This window comes from Muscardinus avellanarius (genome assembly GCF_963383645.1).
Source record: "Muscardinus avellanarius genome assembly, chromosome: 1".
Taxonomy (NCBI): Eukaryota; Metazoa; Chordata; class Mammalia; order Rodentia; family Gliridae; genus Muscardinus; species Muscardinus avellanarius.
In genome coordinates this window covers 153,039,563-153,054,874 of record NC_137786.1, presented here as the reverse complement: position 1 = coordinate 153,054,874, position 15,312 = coordinate 153,039,563, and the positions used below count along the sequence as shown (strand labels likewise).

The following is a 15,312-nucleotide window of genomic DNA, read 5'->3' as shown; positions in this document are numbered from 1 at the left end:
TTCATCATGCCAGATAAGACCTAAAACAGTTAAACATTTATAGCTGTGTGCAAAGTATCAGTTACATTATCTATTCATAGAGGATCATTGCCCAGAAATAAATTTAGAAGAATCAGGGATTAACCTGCTAACCATGCATGTAAACTTGATTCTTTAAGCTAATATGCTCATGACATTTATCAATAGCTGACTGAGGGAGAAAATGACCTTGCCACTTAATTCTAAATCAAGCTCCCACTAATTATGTTGAAACTATATTTGGTTCTTAAGAAAATATGTATTTCTCTGAATTCAATGAAAGCATTAACTAGTTGTTTCATTATATTAATTTCATGCTTCTACTAAGAATTATAGTACATTACACCAAAAGAGCTCTGAAAGATTAAGTCAAATTCCTTCCTATCATAAATAATGTTTTATAAATAAAGGGATATAATTAAAATCAGTGGACTCCATCACATTGACTGCAGAGATAATAACTGTGTGCCACCAACTTGAAAAGGAAATGAATGAGTTTGGGTTCCACTGATCATCTGCATATAATTAGAAAATTTAAGCCAATTAGATTTAGGGCACCCTATCAAACATTATGATCCAAACAACAAAACATAGTGCCAGAGTTGCAGCTATTAGAGCCTTGGGTTTTCTATTAGTAGTTCCTATTATGTCTAATAAGATTTTTAAATTTAGGACCACTTGGTGCTTATACACGAATATTATTAAAACACAGTGAGCCATAATGCCTCTTTGTATGTCATTTAGGTTCATAAAAATTAGAAGTAGAGTAAGAAAAGGCAGACCTTAGTTCCTTGCATTGACTATGGGATATTTTGTCTTAAAAAGATATTAACAGGCTGATTTCGGGTAATAAAAATACATTTTATCAGACTTAAGTTGCTTATAGATAATTCAACCAGGTAATTACTCAAACTGAAATGAACTGAATCAGAGAAAGCTTTAGTTTGCTTTCTTATCTGCTCTAAAGTAGAAGTTTTCACCAAAAATTCACCAGTTTTTTACATTATTTATTTTTACTCAAAGTCAAAACTTTTTAAAAACCCATATTCATGAACATAGCAAAGTTAATTAGTAAGCCAAACATGAGAAGGAGGAAGAGGAAGGAAAAGAGGTGGTAACTGGGAAAGGGCTAAATGAATGATGTGTGCATGTATGCCTCCACCATATTGTATCCTATCAAGATGTATGACTACAATGCACCAATAAAAAAAAACTGACATTAAAATTCTAAATATTTACTAAAATATAAAAGCTGAAATGGACTGTGGAACAATAATACTAAAATTTCAAAAGTTTTGATCTCAAATATTTCTTTTTATTTCATTGTACTCATATCTTTACAATGGGTTTCAAGAGATGTCCACCACCAGAGATTTCTCTAGCCCACAGCTTACTCTACAACTCGTCTACAGGCTCTGAGCATTCACTTTTTAGGTGATTCTGGACAGATAAACAATATAGAATAGGATTTCCAGTGTTCAGTCTTTCCACAGAAATCCATGCTCTTAGGAATAATGTCCTCAGAGAATTCAAAATCCTAAATTTAAAAAATAATTCAGTCCCATGTAATAGACAAAGAACTTGGTCTGACAGATATTCTGCATCAACTTATTCAAATGTGAATTGTAAGAGAAAAATTTGGTGCATTAATATGTATACATTTTTCCTGAACAAATGGCACAAGGATGCCATCATGGCATGATAGTAACAAATTACAAGGTCTCCATCATTCATTTGACTATGCATTGGTGGTCATCATATTCAAAAATCTGAGATTAGCACAAAGAGAACCTTTTATCCCTGTTAAACCAGGTCCCTTCTTTTATTCCTTAGCCACACCACAGATTAGAAAATAAATTTACAACTAGCATACTATAATACAGTGCCTTCTTCAGACATCGTCTCAAGGCATACTGATATGTTACAGGTTATTCATTTAAAAACTCATGTTCAGGCCTGGCATGGTGGCGTATGCTTGCAATCCCCACACTTGGGAGGCTGAGACAGGAGAATCGCACGGGTTTGAAGCCAGCCTCAGCTACTTAGTGAGGCTTTCAGCAACTTAGTGAGACCCTGTTTCCAAATAAAATATTAAAAAAAAGGGTCTGGGAGTATAGCCCGTAGGTAGAAAGCCTCTGGGTTCCACCCCTAGTACCACCAAACAAACAAACAAACACACATAAAAACTCATGTTCATAAATTATTTGTTTGTTGTTCATTTAAATTAGAACATATTCACAGCTATTGCTGTAATATTGTCATTTTTCTCAGTAGAATCCCAAATAATTTTTTGCATAAGAGTAAAGGTTATCTAATCCCCTGTAAATCTGAGAAAACCCATGATTGAACTCCACATATGAATAATCTTTAGTAAGTATGTAATTGCAAAAAAAGAAAATATTGTTAGCTACTGCAGTGTGGACTCTGCTACACTATAATTCTGTATAAGTAGCTGTTGCTTTATATATTTTATTGCTATATAATGTTGTATGGTAGCTGCTACATGTGGCTGAACAAGAAAAGAATCATATTTGTGGAGAAAAGTGCCTAAGGATACTGAAATTTGGACCCTGGTGAATAAAGGTTATTTTTGTATGTGTGGAGCCAATTATTTATTCACAGGCTTCTCTCTCCCACCTCCCTGGTTCAAGAAGAATTTATTTTATTTTTCTTTTCTTGTACTATATAAATTCCACTTCAGTTTTTCCTGGTATATAAAATGCTGTGTGAATATCTACTAGTAATTAATAGCCTGTCAACCAAGTAGGTAATATACAGGAGTGAATTTATTGTTTATGAGTATATCAATATCATTTAAAAACTATATGCTGGGATAGAAAGGCAAAGCTGAAGTGTAAAATTGCTAATGCAGGCTCACAGCCTGGAAAATGATTTCTTTTAATAGTTTTCTCCATTTAACAGTTCTTCATTTGAAAATGTTCCCATTCAACTGCAGATTTTGTGGTTTTGTGCAGTGAAGGGGAAATTTATTCCTTTGACACATTTATTCTTTTAAGAGTTATTCAAAAAGTTTCACTGAGCTCCTATATATTTTGCAGTTTGCAAAGAGACAGATTTTTGACAGTTTTTTTAATGTTCATTTAAGTAGATTCTCACTCCATGGTATTGTTTCTGAGATTTCTTTAAAATGGAGCTTTGTGGGGGTTCTGGGAACACAGTAACACTGGTCAACCTGTGGACTTTCCAGGGATTCTATGAGCCCTGGGATGACAGAAAAAAAGTCATACCATTAACAAAGAGGATAAAAGCGAATAAGGAATGAAGTCTACCTAACCTTGTAGATGTCATTAGTTTTCATGTTAAATATGACTTAGATATCATCCCAATAAAGCATTATAGTATAACTAGTTTGGGAATGTAGTATATGGTCACAAAACATATGTATCAAGTTGTAGGAAGACTTGAAAGCTGGGCATCTGTCACAAACTTTTTTTTTTTTAGTATTTAATATGAGCCTTCTAACTTCAAACAAATATTCGACTTGCTTATTCAGGATTTTACCCAATCTAAGTAGAGTTGGAATATGTCTGTATTTTTAAGGATGTTACACATCTATTTATTCTCCTTGCTCTTGACCAATTTTTATTCACAGTTCCAAAGACAGCCCCCACCAATGTAAGCGGAAGAAGTGGAAGAAGACACGAGCTTGTCATTGCCTGGGAGGTAAGAGAGCCTTGAGAATGTCCCAACTAGTTAATTCCTCAGAAGCCAAGGCTACACACAGGGGAGGTGCATGTGGTACCTAGAGACTGAGGAAATTTCTGTTTATATGAAGTTAAGCACTCTAAGCATGCTTTACTCAAATGAATACTGCCAAAGACAGTCTTTCTCCTTTTCTTTTTTTATTCAACTCTTTTATTGGTGCATTGTAGTCATACATCTTAATGGAGTACAAGATGGTAGAGCACTACAGGCACACATCACTCATTTAGCCCTTCCCCAATCCCCACCTCATTCTCTCCCCCCTTCCTTCTTCTCACAATTGACTTAGTGATTGATTTTGATGTGTTTGTGATTGGACATCATGTACATTAGAAAATTTCCCTTTTCCCTCCTCTCATCCTCCTCAGTTAGGCTGCCTTATTTGCTCATCTATGGTTTCTCCTTCTTTGTCTAGAGTTCCTCCTATGACCCATTTTCTCCCTATCTTACACATATTAGGGAGCACATTCTATTTTTTACCTTTTGTGACTGACTAATGTCACTTAGCATAATGTTCTCCAGCTTCATCCAATTCTCTGCAAATGATGTAATTTTGAAACTATAAGAACCTCAACATAAAGCCAACAGAATGGGAGAGAAATTTTGCCAACTACTCTTTTAATAGAAGACTAATATCTAGAGTATACAGAGAACTCAAGAAATTCACCAGCAAGAAAACAAATAACCCAATCAAAACTGAGCAAGTGAAATAAATAGACATTTCACAAAAAAAGAAATTCAAATGGCCAATAAAATGTATTAAAAAATGTTCAATTTCTTTTTCCTTTTTATACCGAGACCCAGGTGACTTTTTGCCATGAGTTAGGTATGCTTTCTTGTCATGCAGACAGCCTCAGAACAGAGCTAATAAAGCCTGAATAATTTAAACATGTCCGGTCACAATGATTTCAAGTGTTTGGCTTAGTTTGGGGGGGGGGTGCTTTCTTTGTTTGTTTTTTGTACTGGGGATTGAACCCAGGGGCATTCTATCTCCAAGATATACCCCCAGCCTTTTTGTTGTTGTTACTGTTTTGAAACAAGGTCTCACTACATTGCTGAAAGTCTCACAATCCTACTTAGGATGTCCTCAAACCTGCGATCTTTCTGCCTCAGCCTCCCATGTACTAAAATTGCAGTCATATACCACCACATTCATATTGATATTTAATTATTTTAAGATGAAGTAGTCACAGTGACATATTTGAAAACTAAAAGCATTGGGAGAAAAGAATCAGCCACCCTGCACATGTGTGAACATGCTTGGGTTATCTCTTTACAACAGTCCTACTAATAGGACTGATTTTCCTCAAATTACAAATTATGAAACTCAAGCAAAGTTTTAGAAACTCTCTAGTAAACAAAATTATGACCCTGGTGTTTTTGTCTGCTTGGTCTCATAGACTCGAAAGTATTTTTAAAGAAAAAAAGGAGATGTATTCATTTTCCACAAAGCCACTTTTTATGTTAAATGACTTTCTTATGGGACTGGAGATACTGTAGCTCAGGGGCTAAATGCTTGCCTAGGATTCACAAGTCCTTGAGTTCATTTCCCAGCAACAACAAGAAAAAGAAGCCTTATTATCAAGTCTAACTGTGTACTTTGTAGAACTATACCTTAGAATAAACAGACATGAGAATGTCCACTGGAGAAATAGAATAATCCTTGTTAGTCTCTAAGAGCAATAAAATGTAAAGCAAAACAGCCTTTCCAATAAGAATCTTCCATGAGCTCATCATGTCAGCTATTTTTCTGTCTATTCCCCTTTTCTCAATAAAACTTCATGTCTTGTTCTTTTATTTCCACAGAGGTATTAACTTCCCGACATCTGACCTTCACTGAGATCAAATCTCTCTAAATGGAATTACCCTTCCCTATGAACTTTGATATAATAGGCTTTGTCTCTCTTCCTTCTCTCAATAAATAGTTTTTCTTAAAATCAAAATTCAAAAGAATCTTCTGATCTGAAGTCAGACGTGTTATCTCCCTAGTCTCAGAAAGTGAAGGGTTGTATGTTTTCTCTCATATGTGGAAGTTAATGAGAAGTTGGGAAACAAAGGGGACTTTAAGTAAGCGAGGAGATATTCCAATAAAATAGTGAAAGGGATTAAGAGAAAGAAGTGGGAGAAGGAGATTTGATGAAGCAAACAGTTCAAATAATGCTATGTACATATAGGAAATTATTAGCAGTAATCTCATTAACAGGTATGGGGAGAAGAAGGGAGCAGGGCAGGATCTGTGGAAACACATTGAGTGCTGTGTCCATGTACGTTTCTGTCACTCTGAATCTCATCGTGGTGGACAATTACCATGCACCAATAATATTTTTGAATATTAAAAATTCAAAAGAAAATACAACTACTTAACCAATTACTTATTGGTTATCTACTGTGTGTCAAGAACTGTGCTGATCAGTGGCTGGTAAACTTTCTCCAGTGACGAGTTAAACACAATTAGGCCTTTCTGTGATATACATTTAAAGCCCATGTAAGAAATTTATATGTAAGCCATATAGATCAGAATGTTTCTTGAAAAGTACCAGAGTCCATTTTACAACACAAAGGCAAATGAAAAGTCTTACATTAATATCGCTTAGATTTGCTGCGGAAAGTGCTCTGCCAAGCATTACCAGTAACAAGATATTTCCAACCACCCAACCATATGACAGTTTTCCCCAACATGTTAAATTCTAGTGTGGAATCCAAGGACCTTCATTTCATATACATGACTAATTGGAGCAAATTTGTTTCACTTCAAGAGGTTTCAATACTCTTGTGAGTTTTCTTATAAACCAACTGATTTTATTTAATTTTTCATCTTTTATCTTTAAAACCTTTTAAGTTTCCAAAAGCTGCCAAAGTGATTTGCTATCCTGGCTCCCAGTGTTAATAGAAAGATTCGAGATTCTCCTTTGCTCTAGTTATCCATACTATGAAAAGATTAAGGATTTGAAGGAAGTGCCTTTTTATTTTTAATCAGTCATTTTGCTGATAATTAATTGTGTTTTTCTTCTTTAGCCAGTATCTGAAGAGTTTCAGAATGGGGAAGGCTTTGGCTATATTGTGGCTTTCAGACCCAATGGAACACGTGGCTGGAAGGAGAAAATGGTGACATCCTCTGATGCGTCCAAATTCATTTACCGAGATGAGAGTGTCCCCCCTCTCACTCCCTTTGAAGTGAAGGTTGGCGTCTATAACAATAAAGGGGATGGACCTTTCAGTCAAATTGTGGTCATATGTTCTGCTGAGGGAGGTCAGTTTCTTTATCCTTCTTATTTTATTCATTTTTGATGTTTTTCATTCAAAAGAGATATTTTGTACATGTACAAGAAAGTGATAATAAAACCCATCTATCATCCTACTTCACTTCTTAGATACGTATATTTCCAAACATTTTTCCTAATTTTTATTGTTACATCGTAATTATACAGAATTGTGAAATTCATAGTAATTTGATACTTAAAACCAAATATGAATTCAGAATCTCAAGCCCCAATCTACTGTTTTAGAAAAATGGGTCTCAGTGAGGTTAAGTTCCATGATCGAATTCACACCATGAAGTGACAGGGCTATAAAGTAACAACAGCAACTGACACAGCTGGGATTTTTCGCTGGGTCTATGTGATTTCAAAGCACATGCTTTCACTACTGCTCTATCCTGTCTCACTAGGGATGTGTACAATAATGATATTTTCTATTATTTATTACTTCAAAGATCTATTTTCAACTCCATGTTTTATTCAGGAAGTGCATATTCTTGTTACTTTAAGATTATGTCAACCTAATTATCAAACATATAGCCCCAAAGGTCACATGAGGCAAGCTGCAGAAGTTTGTGAATATGCTTTGTCTGGCAACACCAACTTTGCAAGTTTCCTGTCAACCTTTGCTTTGAAATTAAATTATAGCAGCCACCATGTTTTGCTTTTTCTTTTAGTACTGTGCTCCCTTCAACTTGAAATGGCTTTCCTTTAGAGAATTCTCTTTCAAGCTAGAAAGGAAATATGCAGATTTTCCTTCAAAGACACTGAAGTTGTTGCTGTAACATTTGTCATAGTAACACTTCATTTATTTCATAGACAAAAATATAAGATACCAAGCAAATTAAGCCTGCATAGAGTCTGCCTTTGTTCTGACAACAGTATTAAGACATATATTTGGCATTTGTTCCCTAATTAGATTTACAAATTCTAAATTTTATGTGTAAATATGAGTAAAGTGTTAGTATCACTAAATTGTCTCAACCAAAAAGGTAGGACTAGGGAAACCAAGAGCTTTTGGCTGAAGGCACAAAAGTTCAAATCTGGTCAAACTGATCAAGTCATCTTCAGCACTTAATTCATCTCTCTGAGCCCTATCTTCCTCCACTTTATATAAGATAATAAATTTCTTTAAATAGAAATCCCTGGAAGTCCTTGCAAATCTAAAATTAAAATTCTTTCAGTTTAGCCAGTCATGTGGTACACTGTTATAATCCCAGTATTTGAGGCTGGAATAGGAGGATTGCAGGTTTGAGGACAACCTCGGCAAGTGGTGAGACTGTCATCAACCTAACAATACTTTGTTTGAAAAGTAAAAATAAAATAGGGGTGGAGGTATAGCTCAGAAAAATAATGCCCCAGGGTTCAATCCTCAATACCGCAAAAAATCTGTCAATGTATTCTATATTCTTAAATAATCTTTTAAACATTTGTCCCGAATAGGCAGTAACAATAAATAAGTCAGCTTATGCTATATAAAAAAGGGAAAAATTAACATCCCTTCTCTGTCACTTGGCAAATTGTTTTACTTGTGAAGGAGTGATCATTTCAAAGAGCAATGCATTTTTTAAACAGTCAGGATCTATGATAAACTCATAAGACAACATATATAGTAGTTGTCCTCCTACCAGTGCGGGTTCCTCTCCTGTGGACCTGTGAATGTTCATACAGATCCAATGCACCTTTTATCAGTATATTCTTGCCCCAAGCCCCAGCCAATCTGATTAAGATTGTATTTCTCCATATGATGAACTCTGCTTTTATATTGTTCCATTAACACAATCCACTGCTGGTCACCTCCAAATTTCTCCATATTCTCAAGGACATAAATAACAAGTAGACTGAGACTGCCTTTTTATTTCTATTCATGGGCTCTCTTCATATCAAAAATTCTAGCTACATGCCCAGAGCACCATGAAGAAGCCACATGTATGCAGCAGACACCAAGCAGGGGGAAGAATGTGTTCAATGCAGCCACCAGAAATGGTGTTATTTGAGGCATGGAATAAAGACTAATAAGGCACTTACTATTACTTATTACTTCTAAACCTCTTCCCCACTGAAACATCAGTGATGGATAGATAACATTCACATCCAGCATACCATTTGTATGCATCCCCCTTTCTCTACATCTTTTAATTTCCTCTCAAGAAACCCTACGGGGATGCAAATGTGAATTGCATTATCATAAGAAAAAATTTGAGGGTGCATGTTATTAAAAGTCATCACCATTTATAACTATTGGTAGTTGGTAAATCACTTGAGATGTGATGTTGACTTTCACATCTCTGCCATTGACTCTTGGGCTAGACTTCTATCAGAAAGATTGCAACGGTTCTTTTTCTAACACTCTCGAGCCTATGGAACTTTTCAATATTTCCACAACAGAAGTAATCCTTAAAGGCTCTGTTAATGTTGATAATATCTGACATAAACCGAGAAGGAAAAAGATTTGCCTGCCAGGATTTCCATGCACCCTGCACATATAACACATACCTATACCTTTAAACCAGTAAAAATTATAAGTGACTTTAAAATGCATGATAAAATTGATAAAAAGTGATTCTTTTCAAGATGACAATTAAATCATGACTCACTCTCACTTTTACATTTCTAGACTTAACAAACTTATTGCTATAACTTTGGATAGAAAGAACTAGAAAATATTACCTAAGAGAAAAACAGACCAATATCCAATATACATCAATTATAGGTTAAAAGATTTATTTATTTGTCATAAGCCTTTTCTAGATTTTGGCTTTTTCCTTACATGAAAAGGTATGCTGCCTTTATTTTTTTCAAATCCCAAAGCCTCTATTCATTTGAAGAAACTGATATGCAATTATCCCCTTGTAAACAGAACTACCATAGCTCAAATTAAAGCCCAGCGTTCATAAGATGTTATTCTCCAAATCACTTCTTAGCTGAAACTGAGTTCAGTGGGATTTATGTGAACTTGGAAATTAATAAATTGGCATATTAGTTATAAAATACAAGAAATAATTTCCTGCCTTTGCCAGATGATCTATTTGAATTAGTGCCTATAAAAGTTCAACTACAGCTGTCCTCACTGAATTTTTAAATAATGAAACCATAACCCTTCTCCCAAGGAGTTTATTAAACTCTCATTTGATTAATGCTGTTGTTCACCCCTCCGGGAAATCAGATATATAATCAATATTGCAAGCACATCTTCTCATATTATTTAGAGGTCTCCAGCAGCTAGGTCACTTAATACATACATATCATCGAATTCATGAACATGATAATGTTAAAAATTTCTAATCTGACAAATATTGAAATCTATCAATCAGCCTGTCCACTTCAGATCCCCAGACTGGAGCAAAGGAGTTATTCATGGTCTACTTAATACCATCACAAATAGAAGAAGAGACCTTGTTAATCTTAGGTCTGCCAAATATAACACTCCTATCATCACAGAAATAAGTTCTGGAACTTTCATCTAATTACCAGAGTATAATAAACAGGAGTGTGAGTTGCAGAAAACATCCTGTGATTTAAAGGTCAGAAGAGTTTTAGAAATGCCCAAATATGTCATGGTCTGTAGGGAGCAGTACAGCTATAGTTCTAAACTATCAAAAAGTTCAACAATAGAATACAAATGAAGAGAGTTTATGTCAAGCCTATGGCAGGGTGAAATAGGTGATGGTCAGGGTCTAGGTGGTTTCTGTCAAGACCTGGAAGTAGAAAGCCAAAATAGGGAGCCAACATCAAAACTCTTGAGAGAAGTTAGAAGTGGAGAGGAAAGGGAGAAAGAGAGCAATAGCAAAGAAAAGCGGTCAAGTGTGCTTAACATGCACATAGTGCAGAAGCTAACCATGTGCTGGGTGGAACCTGACCGCCTAAGTTAGGATCCTCCTTCCGTCTTTAAGCAGCGGTGTAATCTTGGGTTCTTAAACCTCTCTACCCTTCAGTTTCTTAACTAGTGATCGTAATAATAGGGTTGAAAGGTTTCTTTTTTTTCTTTTTTCTTTTCTTTTTTTTTTTTTTTTTTGGTGGTACTGGGGTTCCTGGAAGCCCTTCTACCTCCGGGCTACACTCCCAGACCTATTTTTACATTTTTATTTGGAAACAGGGTCTCCTAAGCCAGCGCGCACGGCTGGTTTTGAACCTGCACAATCCTCCCGTCTCTGCCTCCCAAGCGTGGGGATTACAAGCATGCGCCACCACGCCCAGCGGGTTAAAAGGTTTCTGTGAAAGGTTTCATATATATATATATATATATTTTTGCCCCCCCCATGGGGCTTGAAACAGCAAATTCTCCAAAAAATGGCAAGTTTGAGTTCTTCCCTTCATCTTTTTCTTCTGGTACCAGGGATTGAACTCACAGGTATTCTTCCTTCAAGCTATACTACCAGCCCTTTTAAAAAATCATTATTATTTTGTTTTGAAACAGAGTCTGGGTAGGTTGCTGAGAGTCTTGTTACATTGCTGAGGCTGGTCTTGAATCTGTGATTGTCCTGTCACAGTCTTCCAAGTAGTAGGATTAATAGTGTGTGCCTCCATGTCCAACCCTTCACCTACTTTTGTTATTTTTTTCTATTTTATTGGTGCATTATAGTCATATATCACTCATTTTAGCCCTTTCCCATTTCCTACCCCATTTCCTTTCCCTCCCTCCTCCTCATGTTGGGCTTAGTAGTTGACTTTGACATACTTGTGAGTGTACATCATGGACATTAGGGAATTTGCCTCTTCTGCCCATCAGCTAATTGGAGGACACTGGGCAGGTAAGAACAACAAAAATGTACTAAATATGTTTCTTGTAAAATTTCTCTGTACTTCAGTACTGACTCTGAGACTGAGAAAAGTTCAAGTGCTTCTTTACCACCAAATTTAAAACGGAGAAGGTACTAGAGACTTAAGTTCCAGTTGAGGCACTTTCAGAGCCAGAGCAGTGTTTGAATAAATCAACCCTGGTACATGTCACTTTTCACATCTGCAAAAGGATAAGCAGAGATTTAAAACAGGTCCATAAGTTGAAGCCCTCTAGGAAGGGTTAAGAAATACAAACAAGTATTTTCATTAATGAACCTCAGTCTTCCTCCTCTTCTTTCCTTAGACCTCCTCCCTGGCTCCAAGTGCTATGGGCATGTATGTCACCATCAACATGATTTACATTATGACATGAAACTATAATGTGTCAATAAAAGCACATTAAAAAAAAGAAATACAAACAAGTGAAGTACCCCCTGTGGGGGACAACAGGGACAAGCAAAGGCTCTGGCAAGCTGAGAAGCACCTGCCCAGACTCATGGAGTCAAGTGCTAATTCTCACCAACCAACACTCAACAATTCCAGCTCAATTTCTTCTTTTCCTTTTCTCAAGGAAATTCAGACATTCTTATGGTTTGTGAAACATTAAAATTTAAATACTGTCTTAACTTGATTTAGTAGTGTACATTATGTAGAGAAATAAAATGACTGAATACCCACTGGGCATCCATTGGTGAATTTGATCCAATGGATGCTTTAAAACTCCTGGTTGGGACCTTCTATCATTCAGTTATAGTCAGCTCCCAAACAGAGCAGTTACTGCCAGCCCAGAATCTCAGTTACCCAGTCAGTGATCCTTGTTTGCAAACAAGTTTTTTGTTCACTCTTCTGTAAATGGCAGCTACTGAAACTTCTGGAATGAAGTGACTGAGGTCATTCATTTTCCATGTTGAAATTTTCAATTCAGGTTAGCATGAGTTGACTTACGATACTGTTTACATCCAGAAGGTGAAACAAATTAAAATCATTCTTGTATGATTCATTTGCCTTCATTCAATTAGATGCAACTATCCTGCACGGGCCCCAAGAATGTAACTATGAAGTATCAGGCTGGGTCTGATCCTGATTTAAAATCCTCTGAGCTTTTAAGTATTAATTAAGGTGATTGTTTGGGAAGTAGATATCTGAAAATTTTCTTTTTCTTCTATTTTGAGCTCTGTATTTGAGAAGTATTTAAACTATCATAGTGCTCCTGCAATCTGATAAAGAAATAATTTCTCCCTCTGGAGATAAAGAGGGATAGAAAGGCTGCCACCCAGCCACATATTTTGTGCTTCTCAAATTACTTATCCCCCTGCAATCTTCTTGGACAAAGATGTAATTGCTTCAATAATATAAAAGCTGAATAAAAGCAGTTGGCACAGAGATCTCTGGAATGCATGCATTCTGGAGAGAAGCAAAACTTCTAATGAACAGCAAATGATATCCAAAGTGTGGCTCTCTTACAAATAAATAAGTGATATCCTAAGTCCTAGAGATGAAGCTATACATACCTCAGAACATCGGTGTGTCCTTTTAATTAATGACTTGGAAAAATAAAAAATTTTAGCTCCTATTAAGTAACAGTGAACAAAATAGTCTATAGCAAGCCTGTTAATCATAATTCCAGAATAAAATGAACTAAAAGCTTTTCCCAGAATAGATTTTTTAATTGGACAGATACACAAATAATAGGGGGTTAGAAAGTAGAATGAGGGAAATGACTAAGCAAAAGAAAACAATAAAAGATATTCAGAGGGTGACAGGAGAAGAAATTACATCTTATGCCATTACAGAAATTAATGTTGGCTCTGTGTAAAGATTAACATGAATATACCAGAGCACTTTGACTTGACACAATTATAGCATATGATTTTAATAAGGGCTTTACCAAAAGAAAATCATTGCTTGGAGCAAATATAGATCAATAAAAATGTCTTTTGTGAGCTTCTTTTAGCAACTAGTAGATGTTATATTTTTCAGATATTTCTCAATTAATAATATGCAAGATAATTTTAGATGGATATATCACTACTTTCTATTAGAAAAGGAAATATTTCATGAAATGATTATAATTCTTTCAGTATCTGATACAATGCCCTTTAAAAATCTTATTTAGAATTCTGTCTTTGCTATGGACTTTCCTTGATCAAAATAAGACAAATTTCAGCAGATTAATTTGAACTCTTACCAGTGATGAGGGGTTAATATAAAATTTCCTCAGTTTTCATGTGGTAGAATTTTTTTTAATTTTCTTTATACAGAACTCTTTGACTTAATATATGGCCTTTATTTTGCCATTTCATTTAACATGTGTTTGTGACAGTATTTATGATTCAGCCATGTCAAAGCTAGAAATATTTCGTTGCTCACATAGCACAGAACCTCAAATGAAATGTACCTCTTGATGGATGCCAGTCAGACATTGTGTATTTGGGGGAAAATAGTGTGAAAGGTCACTGAGCATAGAAACTCATGAAAAGGTGGTTTTGAGCAACAGAACCAACAACTTCTGGAACTTTCCTATTCAGCCCACACCTGTCTTAAAAGTCAGTCCTTGCTGTTTAAATATCAGGATGCATAACTCATTCATTGCCTAATTATTTGCTCCTGTATGAGTCAAATATAATAATATTAATACGATGTTTTGCGAGCGAACTTTTTTTTTTCAGTACTGGGAATTGAACCCAGGGGCATTCTACCTCTAAACTACAACCCAGCCCTATTTTTTATTCTTTATTTTGAAACAAGTTCTCAATAAGTTGAAGAGAGCCTAAGTAGCTAAGGCTGGCTGTAAACCTGTGATTCTCCTGCCTAAGCCTCCCAAGTACTGGATTACAAGTGTGTACCACCATATCCAGCTGTAAGTGAATATTTTAAGTGTCAACTATAGCACTAGGTCATTTTTTTATGGTTGGCAATTAAAATGGAAATTAATCTTAAAATCTATGCAATAATTTTCTTATTACTCCTATACTATAGATGAGGATGCCAGGGATTAGAAGAGTGGAAATAGTTTACTCAAAGGTAAATAAAATGATAAATAATTTTGTATCAACTTTACGTTTCACTAAGCCATACAAACACAAAAATTATACCTGCTAATGGGGTACCAGGCAATGTTTCTATACATGTATGCATTGTGTAAAAATCATGAGTAACTAAGCTGGGTGTGATGGTGCACATCTATAATCCTGGTATCTGGGAGGCTAAGACTCAAGGATTGAAGGTTGAAGGACAGTCTCAGCAACCTAGTAAGATTCTGTTCCAAAGCAAAAATAAATAAAAATGGCTGAGGCATAGCTTTGAGGGAGAATGCCTCTGTGTTCAACACCCAGTGCCACCAGGGATAGGAGGAAAATCATGAATAACTCAGTCAAGTTTAAAGGCAAAAAATATCTGAAGCAACAATAATGACAACAACAAAGAAAAAGCCAAGCAAGCCTACTCCATAGCCTATTTTCTCCGTTGTTATGCTAGAGTGTCAGACAATTTAAGTCAGACCATTTAACTTTTCTACAAGTGTCTCAGCTAATCC

General features: G+C 35.6%; 1 protein-coding gene across 3 annotated transcripts in view; it reads left to right on the top strand.

Annotated features, from left to right (window-relative positions):
- CNTN5 (contactin 5) overlaps positions 1–15,312 on the top strand; it is a gene marked incomplete at both ends in the record, with an annotated part of 736,851 nt that overhangs the window by 685,398 nt on the left and 36,141 nt on the right. For all 3 annotated transcript variants that reach the window (XM_080710120.1, XM_080710119.1, XM_080710118.1), the window contains 2 exons: positions 3,632–3,702; positions 6,757–6,991. In XM_080710120.1, coding sequence (XP_080566246.1) covers positions 3,632–3,702; positions 6,757–6,991 — 306 coding nt within the window. The remainder of the gene's footprint in view (positions 1–3,631; positions 3,703–6,756; positions 6,992–15,312) is intronic.